Source organism: Leptodactylus fuscus, chromosome 1 (assembly GCF_031893055.1).
Source record: "Leptodactylus fuscus isolate aLepFus1 chromosome 1, aLepFus1.hap2, whole genome shotgun sequence".
Taxonomy (NCBI): Eukaryota; Metazoa; Chordata; class Amphibia; order Anura; family Leptodactylidae; genus Leptodactylus; species Leptodactylus fuscus.
Window position 1 is genome coordinate 312,117,419 of NC_134265.1, and position 19,886 is coordinate 312,137,304.

The 19,886-nt window shown below is 42.4% G+C and overlaps 1 protein-coding gene across 2 annotated transcripts; it reads right to left on the minus strand.

Moving 5' to 3' along the window:
- Positions 1-294: 294 nt before the first annotated feature.
- Positions 295-15,292, minus strand: TMEM165 (transmembrane protein 165). 2 transcript variants are annotated; one of them, XM_075259520.1, is made up of 6 exons: positions 14,868-15,292; positions 9,316-9,538; positions 8,550-8,725; positions 8,165-8,347; positions 7,359-7,464; positions 295-5,142 (listed from the first exon to the last, which is right to left on the minus strand). In XM_075259520.1, the coding sequence occupies exons 1-6, from the start codon at positions 15,030-15,032 to the stop codon at positions 5,066-5,068; spliced, it is 930 nt and encodes a 309-aa protein (XP_075115621.1). In that variant the 5' UTR covers positions 15,033-15,292; the 3' UTR covers positions 295-5,065. The 2 variants fall into 2 exon arrangements, with proteins under 2 accessions (XP_075115621.1, XP_075115611.1); XM_075259510.1 differs by having other exon boundaries at positions 9,316-9,541; positions 14,868-15,290.
- Positions 15,293-19,886: the final 4,594 nt, after the last annotated feature.

Genomic DNA, 19,886 nt, shown 5'->3' on the forward strand with positions numbered 1-19,886 from the left:
AAAAACCCGGTTTCACCATGGAGCGCATAAAACACTCACGGCCGGAGACTTTTCAAGCCCATTCAAATGCATGGGTTTGAAAGATGCCGGCAGGTTTCCGTCTCCTGTCCGGTTTTGTGCAGGAGACAGAAACCTGCAGAACGGAGACCGGGCGCAGATGTGAACGAGCCCTAAGGCTCCTGCTGAGTGACCTGAAGCCACCCAGTACTGGTCCCTAGTCACACTAGGCCAGGCTCACGCTCCATAAAGGTAACAGACAAAGGTATCACAAAATACTTTAATAATTTACAGCAATTAAACATCATTTTCATGACTCCACATGTGTCTACACTACGTCATCTGTAGAAAGCTGCTACCGGCTTTGGTTGCTGTAAGACGCTTCAGGCATTGACTTCGCCGCGCACTTAAGAACTGATCAAGGTAAAATGAATATTTCATCTATTACATTTCTAGAGACAAAGGAGTCACAAGAGTAAGGTATGGCTTTGTGGTGATACAGGACTTCTTACCGTTTCTATATAGTGCAAAAAAAAAAAAATATAGAAGTTTCTGAACATGTGGAGTGCTGCATGTAACACCATGTTATCTCCATGATCCGAGCATGTAAAGTGGGAAGCCATGCTGGCACAGCCAATAACACACTAGGGAAATTCAGCAATATCTCTGCACCAATATTCTGGCATAGAGGGAATGGTGGTATGAATTTCGTGTGAGGCTCTTTTGTGTATCACAAACCCCAACAGAATATATTTATACCAGTTCCTAAATAGAGTGGATCTCCATTCTGACGCAGGGATGTCCAACCGATCTATGAAGCGGCTACAAACTCTTACGGCCAGGCAAGGTCTTTATGAAGACTGACGTTTGATACGCCAGTCTTACTGAATCTGCCCCACTGTGCCATAGAGCTAGATGCTTCAATTCAAGGAGCTTTTCTGTAAGCTTCACCTTTAGAAACAGGATTTTGACTGCATAGCCACAATGTGGCCGCCACATGTAGTTGACACTCCAGACACAAGCGACCGTGAATTATCACACTATTGTATACTAGACTTGTGCAATCATTCCTGTCTGTGTGTGCGGTTTCTGCCGTCACCTTCAGCTTGTACTTCCAATTATAAAACCAATTTTCATAAATGAATAGATTTCTAAGGCCTCGTTCACATCAGTGTTTGGATTCTGTCCGGAGTCTCCATGTGGACTCTCTCCGGACGGAATACAAAAGCAGATGTGAACCAACGGTAACAAAATGTTCTGTTCTACTTCCTTTCACTCGTACTCTTATCTCTAATAGAAGCATATCCAGCCTCACATACAGAAGTCTATGGTGAGGAGGCGGCAGCTGCTGGCTAGTAAATGATTTACTGCCTGCACAATAGGATCTTGCTTTAGAATCAAAAGAGCTACTAAGTGTAGTAGAGTAGACAGTGCAGCACTCTCCATAGACTTCTTTCTCCATTTATTAAGTACATAGAAGTATTTTTCTTTATAATAAACTTTGTAATATATCATATTATTCACCTATGAGGTGTTTTAGACTTGGAGGTACACTTTAACAGTATATATTAGGACTCACTGATTTCTAGGCCATAAAAAAAGTGCAGCCTAAAACCACTCCTGTATGTGATCTGGGACTATGGTCCACTTTTCTAGTTTTCCTTTGAACTGTTCACATCATATGCAAAAACCATTGGCTGAAGGGAAAAAAAAATAACAATATGAGCGTTTTGTTATTTACAGTCCCCATTCACCAGGCTGGAATAGAAATCATTAAGCCGTGTTCACATTTATCAGCCTTTGTGCCAATGAGAAGTTACATTTTGCCTCCAAGTGACAGGTTTGATTTCCTGAATTTCTGCCGCTGAAAAGCAAGTTGGAGATTTTCACACAGTAAATGACAAATGCTTTTAATTTTACATTTTAAAATATTCTAAGAAATAAAAAAACTAGTCACAAAAAAAAAAAAATTGGAGTAAGGCTTCCAAAACAATAACAAAAAAGTATAAGGCCTACCTCTTTTTTTTTTTTTTTTTACAGTATATTTCCCAAAAAACTTTAATAAAACATCCAGCTGGACAAAAAGCCATGAAAAATGTAATTTTTCCCCATAAAAAGCGCAGTGTGTAAAGCCACCCTAAGGCCGGGGCCACACGTTGCAAAAATGCAGTGTTTTACATTACCTGCAAAGTGGATGAGATTCTTGTAGATCCCATCCATACGTTGCAGGAAAAAAAAAATCTGTAGTGGAAAAGCTGCGATTTTAAAAACACTTGTCACCGTATGTCAATTATACCTATGTAAACGCTGCCATTTTCCGTATAGGTATAACAGGCAGAAAGTCTGCAGAGGGAAACCTCGCAGGTAAAAACACGAAGAGCTGCCGCTTGCTACATGGGGCCTTAGCCTAATACTGTATATGAGCAATGTAAAAAAATTATATAAAAATATGCAACTGTAAACACTACAGCGGTTAGACAATAGGGGTATATGGAAATTTGTAGCACTACGACACTGAGATGTTACATTGCATGAAGGGAAATTGGAGAATATATACTGTATATAGAATATATCATGACAGTATATCAGACCCCCTGAGATTTCCTTCTGTCGGCAATGCCGCTTTCCTATCAGCCTTTTACTGTACATACAGCACCAGAGATGGGATGGAGGAAACAATCACCTCGGCTCCTAAGACATGACCAGCATACTTTATTCATAAATCCTGCCACAGCATATGGTTCATGAGAATAACAAAGGTATAAAATGCTATTACCCAGAATGCCATCTTTGGGGTCTGCCTAGAATCTGCCTTGCTCCCGGTTCTCATTGCGCAGTATGGAGGAGTGTGCTGGTCTAGTCAGTAATTCCAGGCAATGTCACTACCGAGCTCTCCCTCCTGCTAAATGGGCAGTGGCAAGGTAATTCATGATGACAGTCAATGAGCAAGTCATGGAAATGGCACCACTCTCGTCCACAGAATAAGCCTGGTATTGAAGCTCAGACCCATTCAATTGAATGGGACTGAGCTACAAAATCAAATACAGGACAGCCATATTTTTGTAATCTCATATGACTGTCTTAAATTTTAAAAAAGCACTCCAGCTACTCCATTGCCTCTACAGTGTACCACAGGCTATTAATATAAAAATACAGTATATAGGCTTGTGTACATATTGTTTTAGTTGGGTGTGCCATTACCGAGTTATCTGCCGTTTTGCTTCCTTCTATTCCTCTAAAATGGTTCCCCTAATGCAGCCTACATTTTCAAGACCGTGGGAAGAGGAATCTTAACACTGGAATTACTCTGCCCCGAAACCCATTTAAGGGAGCCTGCACACGGAGTTACGCTCTGCTCCTTCTGAAAGGAAAACTTGTTCAGAATGAGCACGTAAAAACTAGATCCCGTTGATTTCTATGGGTGCCGACATAGGCGCACTCCCCATTGAAATCAATGGGAGGGGGGGGTTTTTCCCCCCCTATTGCTTTCAATGTGATACACGTATATGCCGGCACCCATAGAAATCAATGGGATCTGGGTTTTACGCGCTCATTCTGAATGAGTTTTACTTTCAGAATGAGCGGAGCATAACTCCGTGTGCAGGCTCCCTAAGGGTGACATGTGACAGATCAGTAATGGATCAAACCCGTCACCTATGTATTGTGTGTAATGGTGGTCTGACAGGTTTCTATTGCCTCCTGCTGCTGATCACCAATAGGGAAAAACCTATCACTAACAGAAGGCAGGGGAGAATTGTAAAAAGCTGCATTTCATAAAAGTACACTGGAGATTCTGCACACAGCAAATACATAAAGTACCTAGGAGGGATATTTCATAACTATGTAGCTAATCATTGTATAGACTCACACATTATATTGCCAGGAGTGCCTGGTTTCTTAGATAAGGCAGAAATGATATCTTCAGCAGCTCTCTATGCATGGGAGATAGATAGAGGGATAAGGAGGGAGAGCTTGATGGGTACAGGAGAAGGCAGATGCAGAATTAATCCTGGACAACACTGACCATCTGTCTATACCAGACAGCAAGCTCTAGTGGGTCAGACGGTTTATCGCCTCACACAGCTGCCCATAAAGAGTGGAAATACATGGAGGCAACTAAGCTAGGCTAAAACAAGTTACACTGTTGTAAATTAGCATAACATTTCAAAACCAGAATTTCCTTTGGAGTGCTTCTTTACACAGGACCTTTCACCACCTCTTTGCATTCATTAAGGGGCGATGATTCCGGCACAGTTAGATGGTTTCTCTCTAGCCCCCACCCTTCGGGAGCTTTCAGTGCAGTTAGTTTTGGTGCCCCTAATGCTAAGTAGGCTTCTTCTGACAAATGAGTGGTCTCAGAACAGACAAGGGGCATGAGGTGGTAAAAGGTTCTCTGTAAAATGTATATTACATATTATATCTTGCTATGACTGCTATAGAGTGAAAATGATCACGGCGGGTTTTCTGTAAACCACAGTGAACAAAATAAAAAAACTTTTTTAGACTTTTATTTTCTACAGTGAAATGAGAACATTTCACATCCAGAAACCAGGACTTACTGCTGTTACCAATCTGAACAGACCTCATGTCAAATATTGACAATCTCTATATACTGGATACTGTGCCCGGTCGTGACACAATAGTGACGGAGAGACACTTGGGGATAAAAGAAAACAAAGGTTTTACAAGGAAAACTACACCTTTTAAATACGTCATAGGTATCTCAAGAGCTACGCAGGGTCTATGCAAGACCTTCTCCTCATGCTTTCAAGTGTGTGTAGAACTTAGACCCGTACCTTAAGAAAATACGAGTTGTTAAAATATTAAAGGTAGAGTTGACCTTCCATCTGTAAATATGGCTGAATTCACAAAGAAAGGGAAAAAAAAAAAAAAAAAAAGTCCTTACTCAGTCAATACCTTAGAGACAGAGCATAAAAATAGTCGCCGTATCGAGTGATTCTGTACAGTGGACTTCTCCTCATCTCTACCTTTGTACATTATATACAGAACTACAGTACAAAAAGGAGTCTCTTTCCACAATTCAAATCTTGGAAGAAAAAAAAAAATCCTAAAAACCAGCATCTGGACTTATAAATAAAGCAGAGAAAGCAAAAGCAAGGAAAACTATTCCTCCAATGATGGTCACTGGAAAAGAAGAAGAAAAAGGAGAGTTAAAAACTGCTCGGATAAATTACTTTGCAAATTTCACAAATGTATCAGAATCTTAAGTCAGGACAAGTTTTCTAAGGCCAGGGGACCCCAACGGCCAGAAATGCCACGATTTGTCCGAGCTGCAAATACTGCAGGAAAAATTGTGGCGTTTTACAGTACAGGCAAAGTGGAGGGGATTCAAGCGTAAAAACCGCAGTGCAGACACACCACGATTTCCAAAAGCGATGCAGTTTTGGAAATCACAGCACATCAATTATATCTACGGAAACACTGGCAATTTCCCTATTGATATAATTGGAACAGAAAGTCTGAGGAGGAAAACTCTGCAAACTTTCTGTTTAAAGCGCTGCGGGAAAAACTGCAATGTGTTGGCGCCGCGTTTTTTCCCGCAGCACTTTTTGGCTGCAGAACGTCCTGTGGCGCCTTAGCCTTAAGATGTGTTCACATGTGGCAGATTTTGTTGCAGAAATTTCTGCAAATGAGGGTTAGTTCCATTCATTCTATCAGGGTTGTTTTGGAAGCTGCACATGGATTTGTGCCAGCTCCATTGAGAATAGTACAGATTTTTAGTTGCAGACAGTTCTGCCGTATCTGACCAGTGTACATATCCTTAGAATAAAGTGTAAACAGGTGTGATGGATGCGGTTTAGTTAAGGCAGGATAGGGTCCCAACCTGTATCTGATAATGCAAAGGATCCCACCGGGAAACAATCTTTTTGCTTAATTCCGTTTATTCTCAAAATTATGACAATGCTTGGTGAACAATGAAATTGAGTGAACGTTTTCGGCCTATTTGGCCTTCGTCAGACTCAATATAGTTGGAAAGTATTCTTAAATATGGAAGAATTTTCATAAAATTGTAAAAGCCCAGAGATGATTTTAGAGATGTTAGGCTGTCTGAAGAAAATGTACTCAAATGTGGTCCCCAAGTCATTTCATTGTGGAGGTACAGTAAGGCATGCGAGGATGCACATCATGCCTTGTGACCAGAAAGCTGGTGTATCTGGAGATCCTAATGGAAGTGACCTCCTAGGGGTTAATGGCATTGGTGGTGCAGTGACCTCATGCAGGGGTTAATGGCATTGGTGGTGCAGTGTACCCTTGCTGGAGGTTCCAGGGTTAATGGCATTGGTGGTGCAGTGACCTTATTCAGGGGTTAATGGCCCTTGCTGGAGGTTCCAGGGTTAATGGCATTGGTGGTGCAGTGACCTTATTCAGGGGTTAATGGCCCTTGCTGGAGGTTCCAGGGTTAATGGCATTGGTGGTGCAGTGACCTCATTCAGGGGTTAATGGCCCTAGCTGGAGGTCCGAGATGCGTCCTCTGTCATTGGTGGTGTGGTCCACCACTGCACCACCAATGCCATTAACCCTGGAACCTCCAGCAAGGGCCATTAACCCCTGAATAAGGTCACTGCACCACCAATGCCATTAACCCTGGAACCTCCAGCAAGGGCCATTAACCCCTGAATAAGGTCACTGCACCACCAATGCCATTAACCCTGGAACCTCCAGCAAGGGTACACTGCACCACCAATGCCATTAACCCCTGCATGAGGTCACTGCACCACCAATGCCATTAACCCCTAGGAGGTCACTTCCATTAGGATCTCCAGATACACCAGCTTTCTGGTCACAAGGCATGATGTGCATCCTCGCATGCCTTACTGTACCTCCACAATGAAATGACTTGGGGACCACATTTGAGTACATTTTCTTCAGACAGCCTAACATCTCTAAAATCATCTCTGGGCTTTTACAATTTTATGAAAATTCTTCCATATTTAAGAATACTTTCCAACTATATTGAGTCTGACGAAGGCCAAATAGGCCGAAAACGTTCACTCAATTTCATTGTTCACCAAGCATTGTCATAATTTTGAGAATAAACGGAATTAAGCAAAAAGATTGTTTCCCGGTGGGATCCTTTGCATTATCCTTAGAATAAAGTTACAGCTGGACTATAATTTGTGGACACCATGATACATGTGAGAAGATCATACTGGTGATGAAGCCATGACTGGTGCAGCCACTTCACTATTTACTCGGGTCCAGGCTGCCTGCACACTGTCTACTTACTAGGGGCTGTACAGGGTATGACAAGTCTCATTCAGCCCTACCAGGACCTTATTAGGTGTTTTATATAAATTCTGTTAGTAGTCAATTTATTGAAAATAAGTCGTTATACTCACCAGTGCGAACTGAAATCTTCTGTGCGATCATCCTTCCCCCGATAACCGCTAACCCAGTGCATAGACAATGTCCTACAGTACCGCCAACAGCAACGCCAAACGGGTCCTGCAAGAAGAGGAAACACTATGAAGTCTACACCTGCTAGCAAGAGAAGACAACACATCCTGCAGTATATTGTACATTTACTACATGCTGAGGTCTGCTTTCTGACAATCCTAATAGGCATCTGTACTTGGGTGTAGGAGTCCGAGGGCCAATCCTCTGTCTCCTCTAATTTTCTACAATCCGACTTGGCGAGATAGATACTGACAAATTCTGGGAAAAATTAGTAACTATATAACGAACTAATTACATAATATTAGTAATAGTATAATATAATTTATTTCAAATGGAAGCCAGAATCAGTAACTTGTTTCCCTCATCCATACATGGCACCCACAACCATAGTAAAGGCAATAAGAATCTGCCATGATTTTGAAGCCAGATGGCACATCAATAAAACATTACAGTCACGGTCCTTTCTCCATCACTCCGCTGTGGACATAACAGTCTGCAGTCCTATAGAGGGACACCTACAATAGGTGGGATTTGGAACTCCTAGCACCCCCCACAGGTTACCACTGGAACGCTCCTGCAGAGAATGGGGACATTTCTAATCATATCTAAAGTGGTGCTTTATGTCTGGACCCCCATCCTATAAGGCTTTTTAAAAATATCACTTTTAATAGCGATCATAGTGAGTAATATAGTAATATAGTGTTTGTTCCAGACTAAAGAAGAAAAAAAAAACCCAAAAAACATTAACCTCTCGGGCTGCCAAGACAATAGTAGTTAGCTGGGAGCGATCCCCCCACTCTGCCAGGAACGTCAAAGTGAATGCTTGGACAAAAATTGGGGAGATGAACTGCATCCATCTTTTCTTGGGAACTGCTGGTCCAACGCCACTTTCCACATCACTAGGACCGTTCAGGAGCTTTGTTCTTTGAAGCTTAGACAAAAAAACAAACCAAGAAATGAATGTGAAATACATGACAAGTCGAAACTACAAAGACGTCATCTGACAATATGCACCTAAGTAATCTCAGTGCAGGAAATACTATAACAGCATATACAGTATATTCCTTAACAGCGGTATAAAAAGTGGTCAGAATCCATAATTGTCTACAAGATAGGTCGGAATTAGGATGTACCTCTTCATCTTTTCTTTTGATTTCAGCTTGAACTTCCTCCAGCTCTTCTTGACCTTCATCTGGACTCATCTTTAACCCTTCCCGTAACATCCGAATGCCGAATATTGCAAAAAGGGCGGTGGATACATAATAGGTGTAAACTCTGGGGATGACGGTGGTGGCGTAGCCAAACAATACTGAGGAACGGAACAAGAAGACAGCATTAAGTAGCGGCAGTAATGGAGTCATCTATAGTACGTGCCATGCAGTGTGGTCAGTGAACTAAAGGGATTGCTTTATCATTTCTGGTCCTGTTTATGTATTTGCATGTAGATGTAGATTTTTTTATTTTTTTTTTACAAGTCTACTGCAGCTTTTATTGCTACAAACTCTTCTTTGGTGAAGGGCAAATCACTTTGCTTAATTGACAACTGTCACTAAAGGGTTTGTCCAGTTAAGGGTAAATTCACAGTTTTGTGCAGGCAGATCTGCTCCCGTCTCACCTATCCATGCCTACCCGGGTGCTGTGCCGTGCACCTGTCATCCTGGCTTCTCTGGGAGCCTTAGGCTGTGGGATCACTTGAGTTTGGGAGTTCTGGTCCGTGCGGTCAGGTGTTTGCCCTATACTCATCATCAGTAATGTTTGTTGTTTTTATAATATAAAGCAGCCATGACATCACATTGAGTTCTCCTATACCAATATGCCTTCAGAGCAGTGAGTACTATGCATACGATAACTAACACCACAAGCTGAAATAAATTATTCAAAACTAAAAATACAAGTCACCTGATAAACAAGTCATCAGTCCTAAGGCAAGCATTGCTCCAGCGAGGACCGTCAGGCGGTTATAGCGCATCGCCATTATGGCCGCTATAAAGAAGGTCTTATCTCCCAGCTCTGACACGATGATCACAGATATGGCTGCTACAAAGGCATGGATGAACCCCAGGTTAGTAGTAGGGCTCAATTCTGCATTCCCAACTTGTACAACAGGGGGCTGGCTGGGGATCTTCTGTGGAAAGAGCAAAAAACAATGTAACTTATAGGTCCTAGATGTTATTCAAGCAGACCGGCATGTTCACATTGCTTAAGCTTCATGCACATGACTTTAGTGGCTTCTACTGTCTGGAAATACGGATCAGTATTGCACAAATAAACGTCCATATTGCTTCCATAATCAAGAATCTGCGAAAAAACCTGATCCAATATAAAGAGTACAGACACAGACAGGAGTAGGACCTCCAGATGATCTCTACAGCCTAAAGTAAAATCTACGGATGTGTGTATGGTGCAATAGAAGTCAATAGCGCCAGAATTGTGGAGTAAATATGGAAAACAACTACGGTCATGGGCTTGGGGCCTTAGAATTAGTCTGACTTACAATTTAATGCAGTCAGCAAGAAAATCTATTACACAAACACTACATGGTCAAAAGTATGTGCACCCCACCCCCTTAATATAGTTACCAGAGGGTGTATAAAATCACGTATATACACCATCTGCAGTCTCTATAGACATCTACCAGGAGATAAATGGGTCATACAGAAGCGCTCTGTCATTTCATCAGTCCAATGAGTATCTGACCAGCTAAAAAAAAAAAAAAAATCCCCTAGTATTCACGTTAGATTTACATAAGATAGAGAATAAAATATGAGGCTGACACTTGGATATCTATCGCAGATGTGATGTAAACTTGTACAAGGACTGGCCCCATTGAATGAATGAAAGAATGAAAAACAACCATGAAACTTTATTGAAGGAACGTGGCAGTGTATAAGAAAGGGGCAAGACACGGCGGTAAGACACAGGCAGCCAAAGGTGCTGAGCAGGTAGGGAAGAGGCTTCTGCTGCGGCTAGAGGCCTGCTCTGCTTCATCCCCATTGCTTCCTATGGACCATATGTATGGAAGAGTATGCCAAGTGTCTACTTCTCATAGGTTATAAAATCCCCAGTTTAATACGCATGCAAACCATTGGTTGAGGTATTCCTTGGATGTTTGTAAATCTAGAATGTGGCATATATAAATCCATCACATCTCGCTGAAGGATCCTGCTGCAATTACAGCACCGAGATGGTATTGGGCGGCCACACACTATATAAAGCCTCATTCACATCTGGGTTACTGACTCCATCACAATGTCTGCCTGAAAAGCAGCAAAGAAAAAAGTACTTCATAGAAAACTTTTTTCCTCCACCAATCTCAGTTTTAAAATGAGGGACACCCGACGGACCCCAATATAGACAATGCGGCCTGTTGGACTCGGTGTGATACCACTAGTGTAGCAGTCCGTCTCTCTGTTCTTCTGTCCTCCAGAACAGATCAGAACAATAGACATGCAGCGCTATTGTGAACTTAGCATAAGCTGGGGATTATTGGTTGGCTGATGGCCAAGAATACTGGTGTGTGGAATTACTGGCCACGTTGGGAAAATTATCAGCCAACTTGTGCAGACTCACTGGGGCAGATGCATTGTATGTGCAGTGACCACAGGGCAGCTTTCATTTAGGATTCTGCTCCTGAAAAATGACAGCAGCAAATGTTTACTATTAAAAAAAAAACTGCCCCACCCCAATCAAAAAAAAATCGGATGGTTTAGTTGTTAATATTGACGGTTGAATTTTGTACGGCTGAAATGACCCAATAAATAGGGATGCCCAGTGTACAGACTTGTGGCAGTGACAGTGTGCAATCCGCAGCAGAAACTCAAAGCTTTCCCTCAGGTTGACGGCTGTAGACTCCACAGCAAATATACACGTTGTGTTTTATCAGCACATATTACTGTCACAAAAATGTCAGATATTGAGGATTTTTCTTTGTACTGAATACATAGGAGTTAGGTTTTCTATATTGCAATAGCCCTTTAAGCAGTGCATATCACAGAACAGAGGTCGTATCGAAAAGCTACCTAGAATAAGATATTTTAAGGACAGAGCTTTGTACTTGTGCCCCTAGGTGCCATATCTGCTCAGCTAATGCATCACTACTCCAATAATAAGTAATACTTCTATAGAAGAAACCTCCGGCCATGAAACATTCACCCTGACAATGGACTGAATCACCAGAAAAGCTGAAGAGGTCACTTCAGACAGGCCGGCTCTCCATAGTACAGGGCTAACACAGCGGATAGCACACGATACAGAGAACCAAGGGAAAATCTATGTGATATGTACAAAAAGGCTATGATAAGTGACACACCTTTGTAATGCATTTTTATCACACAAAGGACTCAAAATGCAGGGAGCGTAGTGGGGTATGGCGCTCATATACAAGCATTGCCCTATATTATAGAAGATACAGACACTAGAGCAAACAGTGGAAGGCTACAATCAGATCTGGCACCATACATATGGATGAAGAAACATCTATCACTCCAATGATCAGTATGACCGGGACATTCAGTAAGAGGTCATGACACAAACATGACCGACAAATAGTAATACTGGGAGCAGAAAACTTTCCATTCATATCTACTGGCAGCACTTACTGTAAATCTGCCGCCAGCGCCACTCTCTATGCAGGCGTCATCCACTGGTACTTTAATGATATGAATGGGGCCCTAGACAAAATGTTATGGAAGCGCTAGTATATACTAGCAGGGGAAAATCTTCAATTTTATATTTTCATATTGCTGGTCCCAAATGCATAAACTGTAGAGAAATATTGTGGTGCTACAATACTACAGAACAGGTTCCATGTACTTAAGTCATGTGTACTCTGCACGGTTATCAGCCTCTCTCCCAAGTGTCCTTCGTATATCCCGTCCTTAGATGTGTACATACAGACTCCAAGGACTTGGTAAAGCCTTATAGTATTACAAGTGGCATCCAGCAGAGACCAACACATAAGAAGAACGCAGCTCAATGCCAGGCAGGCAGCGGCCCTTTACTAATGAGCGACTGGCTGGCATTTCATGGTACGTAGTTACGGCCGACTAATCTGCAGATATTAATGTCCATGGAATGAGGAAGTAGTCCTGCTCCTCGTGTGACGAAACAAAGGCCTCTACATATAGCGTTTCACAATAATACCAAGTGCATGCTCATATTTAACGGCAAGGTGTCATATACAAGTAGCACTGGTATACAAAGCTTAAAGGTTAGATACTGATGGCCTATCCTTGGAATATGTCATCAATTTCATACTGGTAGGGGTCTGACACCTTGTCATCATGCAGTAAGAAATGTGATCAGACTGGTTCTTTCAGTAATACAGATCACCATGTGAGGGGACCGGACTGCTCAGCAACTTACAGAAAGACAAACTGTGCTCTATATGTAAGAAACAAAAGCAATAGTAAGGATAATATCGCCTTACATTACATCGTAGTACTCACACAGATGGCTGACCATGTTATGCATGGATGGCCCGGTCTGCCTGAGCTACCCCTGGTTAGGATGCAAAGCGACAAATGATATTGGATATCAGCAATGCTATGTACCCGGCGTGTCTGTGACAACCAATGGTGAATTACTTTACAGTTTGCTTTACTAAATGTATACCGATCCAGGTTCAAGTTCTGTCTTAGGCTACATTCAAATTTGATGATGTATACAAATTTGGAACAAATGTCACTAGGACCTGAATACACAGTCCTCACACACTGGCCTGGTGGAGATCTTGCCATGTACAGCATTGTAAAGCTGGCCATAGACATTACCTATATATTAACTGAATTCAGCATATAATGTGTAAGGAGCCTCTAATCTTTCCACTGATGGCAGAGTTTTGGGGAGATAAAAATCCAGTAATTGGATTTTAACATGTCTGATCTTTTTGTTCTCGGAGACCATCTGGGATATCTGGGAGTGGTTTTCTCCCCCCAATAAATGCACACTCAGCTGGGTTGAGTATGTGTGTATACAGAATAGTTTAAGATAAAACCGGTGTTGTGCTCACTACATGGAAAGGACAATGTCTGAATGGCCTGTGCAGAGTAGCCGCAAGGTGCTCTACATATCACTGCCTGAGGATGGGGTCTAGAGACTACATGTGCGGTATTGAAAACAGACAGGAATTTTCAGTGCAGAATCTGCAACATGTGAATTCATTCTAAAGCTGCCAGAAACATAATGAATGAAGCTGCAGGTAAAAAAAAAAAATATATATATATAGGTGATCTAACTGTATGTGCAAATTTGAAGCTCCTGTGTAGATTATAGCGTATATGTTCCTCTTCATCAATGGGATTTTCCTTTTTACCATCACCATAACGTAGGCCAACAGCGGTAAATACAGCCATCCTGTGTGTCCCTAGCCTTAGCAGAGCCCACTACCTATAACATCTAATGTGTATTGGTGAAGTGGGTAGCATCCTAATATCTAGTCACAGTATAGGTGATAACCTGCTGATCAGTGGGGCCCCAAGTGCTTGATCCCAAATGATCAGGATGGGGTCCCGTTTTCTCCATTTGTATATAATTGTATGACAGCTGCCACTCTATTCATCTATATAGGTCAATTGGAGATAGCCTGGCAACCTACAACAGCCCTAATAGAGACTGCACAACCTGATCCTTCATTCAGGCCTCTGTTCTCATGATCTGTACTGGTCCCAACCGTCAGACACCTACAGATCAGAAAGTTATCTCCTAACCTATATAAAGGCAATAACTTGTTAGTTTGGTCCTCCCATCCCCCTTCACCATTCCTCGCAGTTTTAGTAAATACCTGAATTCTCATGAAGTAACAAAAAAAGAAAAAAAGCATCTTATTTTTTTTCTGTTATTCTGCCTAAAAATTTCAGAATAAATTGACAAGTGGGTGTTACCTGTTGGGGTGTGTGCCTATGCAGTGTGACATTGCCCAATCAGTGCTGCCGATCCCATTACATCCCTCTCACAATGAAGATGGTAACATCCACTAACAGCGGGGCCATACACATGGGATCAAATAGCCGGAGGAATCGGACGTTCATATCTCCAATCGTCCACCGGCAGAGCTCAAGGGGCAATAAAATGGGACAGCCATACTGGATATCAACATGCTGGATCCTGTGAGGTATAAGCCGCTGTGATACATGTGGAGGAGTGTTTATGGTGTGCGGTTGTATATTTTATACCTGACATACAGATATGTGTTGTATCATGTCCAGCGGAGGTTACATGGAAACCAATGGAGAGGTACTCTGGGGCTAAGGTATTAAAAATAATATACTGTATAATAAATGCAGCCACCAGCCCTGATATATAGCAGTATACAGCTTGCATATTTAATATATACTCACATACATATATATATATACACATACATACATACATAGGGGAGACTTTATGCTGAAATATAACATATTCTATAATATATATACATTATACACCCCTCCCATCCCCCCGGCTCTCACCTCTACCCGGGCCACCACCTCAGGTCTCTGGGGCAGCGGGGGCTCCCTGTTGCGGTGTGTCCCGTCATCTTCTTGGATGGCCAGGGCCAGGCCGGACAGTTGCAGCGCCCACAGGCCGATGATGAGCAGAGCCGGCTTCCAGGTCCCCCGCTGAGGAGTCTCCATGGTGGATGTGGGGCAAGCGAGGAGGGAGATCGCTATTGCTGCTGGAACTTAGCGTCCGATGTTCCTGTCCAGCCGGTTCTCCCCGTCTCCACACCGAGCTCACAGAGCCCGCCCCTTTGCCATCGTCAGCGGCAGAAAGATCTAACTGCAGCCGCTGAGACGACGAGATCAGCTAATCGGCGGCCGATTGGTCAGAGGTAGTGACAGATGGAGGAAGTGCGTAGTTGGGTACGACATCGGAGATCACACAGGGATAAGAGGAGAAGAGACGCCATTTTCTTGAGGGAATATGGCCTATCAGATATGTAAGCAGCTACAACAACATGGCGGCGGAGAAGCAGACAACAGAGCGTGTACGTTTTACATCTAGTGTTCTAGTGTGTGAAAAATTTGGTCCACGAAGCATGGACACACGTGACCATACTACGGGAAGGGAGACGGATCAATGGTCCTAGAATGGCCAACTAGGGTTGAGCTGTTGCTGTAGAGGCTGACTATACCTCTCCTATATGCAACCTTAATCTGTCTGCATTGACTTAGATACAGCAGGTGACGCCTGATACTAACAGTCAAAAGAGGCAGCGCCACCTACTGGATCCACAGCATACCTGGCAGCACCTGACTTCACCCACCCCATTGTAGCATCTACCTTTAGGGTTTCAATGTGGGTAGTAGGAGAGAACGAAAAGGTAAGGAAACCTGTGCCTCTAGCGCCACCTACCGTCCAATAGGTGACACAGCAGGCACAGTTTTCCTTTTCCAACTAGGAAAAGAAAGGATAATGTCTTATTGACACTAGTGTTCAAGTCCGCTTAGGGATTAGGAAATATGGAAATCCTATCCACTTAGAAAACGGTTAAACGTAGAAATCTGTCATCCCCATAGACTACGCTGGAAAATGTCAGAGAGTAAAGTCATCCTTGCGTGACTTTTCACTCCACCGATTTTTATTTTTGTAGATTGTGAGCCCCATATAGGCCCCATTTACCTTTCCTAAATTGTTACCACCTAAATGCAAAAGAATCATGTTAAGTATTAGGTCAAAGAACCACAAACCTGCGAATTTCATTTCACAGCCAGAAGTACAATATTTGCTCTGAGCAACCAACTTACTAATACACAATGCACTACAGAATGCCAAAACTAATATAATAAACAGAACTCAAAACTGGCAAGACTAAGCCGTTCCAATGCAAACCATAATTTAAAGGGAAGCTAAACTTTTGGGCAAATGTTGATGTTCTGGCAGAATTTGTGTCATTAATACAGTTTGTAATGTTCTAAACAAATTTTGGCTCCTTTTTGTGAAATCCTACCTGTGTTTGTGCTTTCTAATGCTCCTGTGTATGAAGTACGGGCTTGGCGTACAGGGCTGTGTAACAATTAGGGAAGGATGACAGTCATGGATACTTGCTTTTGGTGTCCTATGAAAGAGGAGTGTATCTTAGTGTCATATGAAAGATTGCAGTGCTATCTATATTACTAGAGATGAGCGAGTAGTGAAATATTCGCAATTCGATATTTGTTTACAGTAGAGTCTCAATATTCCACTACTCGATCAAATATCGAGTCTATGGACAAAAAAATGCTCGTTTCAAGGGAAACCACTATTCGACTAAAGGAGAGTCACCAAGTCCACGAGTAGCAGGAGGAGAGTGTTTAGGAGGAGCGCTGTGCAGTTAAAGCACACGGACCCCATAGACTATAACGGGTCCGTGCGCTTTAACTGCACAGCGCTTGCAGTTGCGCTGATATTTCGTTCGGGGTTCCTCCTGTGGACTCCTTCCGGATAGGAGGCAAGCGCCAATGTGAACTTACTCGTCCTGCAGAACCAGCATTGATTGGCTGAATGCTATACACTGTATAGCATTCGGCAAATCAACGCTGGTTCTGCAGCAGGCTCATCTTTGCTAGTCGGGAGAGCTGGCAGCTTGTGTTATGCGGGAGCTGATGTTTTCTCATAGAAATGCATTGATTGGCCGAATGCTATACAGTGTACAGGCTGGTGTTCGGGCTGATTCTGAATCAAATCTTTACTGCAAATAGGAGTAGTATTCGAACGAGTACGAGTATTTGGAATACTGTAGTATTCTATTGACTACCTACCCGATCGAATAGCCCGATCGCCCAGAACTGTACACAGTATTCCAGGTGTGGTCTGACCAGGGAAGAGTACAGCGGAATAATGACCTCTCTTGATCTAGACAAGCATTGAATCTAGATCAAGAGAGGTCATTATTCCGCTGTACTCTTCCCTGGTCAGACCACACCTGGAATACTGTGTACAGTTCTGGGCGCCTCAATTCAAGAAAGACATCGATATATTGGAGCAAGTCCAGAGAAGAGCAACCAAAATGGTGGAAGGTCTGCAAACCATGTCCTATGAGGAGCGGCTAAAAGAACTGGGATTGTTTAGTTTGCAGAAGAGAAGGCTGAGGGGAGATTTAATAGCAGTCTACAAATATCTGAAAGGTAGTCACAGTGCAGAGGGATCTCCCCTATTCTCATTAGCACAAGGAAGTACAAGAAGCAATGGGATGAAACTAAAGGGAAAGAGATACAGATTAGACATTAGGAAAAACTTTCTGACAGTGAGGGTAGTGAGAGAGTGGAATAGGCTGCCACGGGAGGTGGTGGGCGCTCCATCAATGGAAATCTTCAAGCGGAATCTGGATAAACATATAGCTGGGATGATTTAGGAAAACCTGCACTCGCAGGGGGTTGGACCCGATGGCCCTTGAGGTCCCTTCCAACTCTACCAAAAGTAAAGTAAAGAATACTACTCGCTCCAGAGATATCACTGGTTATTGTAATATTTATATGCAGCTGCATATTATGTGATATAAATATGAGAAATAAATGCTATGGGCATGAGATTCCTTCCAAATTCACTTCCAGAGCCAATTTCCAGAACCCGTCTAACTGGAAATGCATCTGTTATGTTGTTATCTTTAGTTTCTATATAACAAGCTTTTAACAATGTTAAAATTCATGCAACAAAGCACAAGATTTCTCAATAGCATAACTATTAACCCCTTCCTACCAGTGACTTTTTTCAATTTTTGTTTTTGACTTCCTGCCTCCCAAACCCCATAACTTTTTTTATTTTTCCATTCACAGAGCCATATGAGGGCTTAGTGTTTGCAGGACAAATTGTTCTTTGTAATGGTACCATTTATTATTCTGTATCATGTACTCTAACACATCCAAGTCCTCTTACAAACATTTCCACTAGGTTCACATTTAGCGTTCTGGTTTCTGTTCATGGGTCTGCTTAGGGTTTCCATTTTTTGAGTCCCCATGTGCTTAAAAGTCAGTCATCCCCAGAAACTGTAGAGGAAAAGAAGAGGAGGAGGGGGGGAGGAGTGTGAACCAACGCTGATATGAGAACCAGGAGGTTTTAAAACTCACATAGCAAAGTCTTATGGAAAAATAAAACCCTATACATAGGAATCACACTGCATGGAAAATTAACAAACTTCTAGTTTTATTCTATTAGAATACCTAAAAACTAATGAACGACAAGGTAAAAACAGTTTTTTCGTCGGCTGGCGCCAATCTTCACATCAGAAAGCTTTAGCCCAATGAATCAGCTGCCCAGGAAGGTCTTCAATCCAGTGATGTTGCTCCTTTTAAAGTTCAAGCCAATGGATCAATTCTTTTTACTATATCTTTTTATTCCAGATCTTGTAGCCACCAGTAGTCCTGTACTGATGACATCACATACATCATTCACATGACCACAGCAGCTAATCACTAATATCACTGGTTACTTGCTGTATCTGCAGGCACCACCACTAAGGTCTGTTGGCCTGATGTATGCAGAATCATCACTGCAGGACTGGCAGGGGCTACTGTAGTGGCAGTGCCAGAACCTAAAACATGAGTGCAGATAAATGGTTTATATTGCTACATCCTGCTCCGAAATTTCTTAAAATTCCAAAGAGCCCCTTTGATAGCTAAATGTGTACTCAAAGATTATTTATTTCTCTTACTTGTATAGCACCAACATATTCCGCAGCACTTTACAGACACTGTCACAGTATATACATATTTAGCCAGTAACAGTCATGATATGGCAACTAGACTGAAAAGCAGTCAACAAGACTAATACATTCATATATAAAAATACATAGTAAGGGTTGGGTCACATCTGCGTATGTATTCTGTCCGGTTAGAGTCCACATGGAGACCCCCAGAACGGAATACAATCGCAAATGCAAGCACTGTGCTGTAAAAGAACACAGACTATAATTTGTGCGTGGGAAGCACACAGACCCCATTATAGCCTATGAGGTCCGTGTGGTTTTACAGCAGAGCGCTTGCATTTGCATTCCGTTCGGGGGTCTCCATGCGGACTCTAACCGGACAGAATACATATGCAGATGTGAACAGGGCATTAGGGATTTATTAAGACCTCCAGGATAGCTCAGCGGACTTGTGACTATGCTCCTCTTATTGTGGTATACCCACTGTCTGTAAGAGAACCCATTCATAAAGTGAGGCAATGCTATACCTTCTTATAGCTTTGACATGTAAGACCACATGTCAGGAAAATGGTCATGTATTGAATAGTTGACTGGCTTTCCCAGCCCTCTACAACTGGTCAATATGATGAGCAAAAATGGCAAAACCATTAGCCCACACTAGTAGACAGTTGCCTTACTTTGACCAAGAATTTTACGTCAAAATTTTGATACAATTTGGAAAATTTAAGCCATGTCCACTTCTGATGAAACCCCATCCCAGAGATATTCTGATAGTAATGTGAAAGAACAGAGTTATAGTTGTCAGAATGAAACACTAATGTCAGATATACATTGCAGAACTTTTTATTGCAGGTGACAAGATATT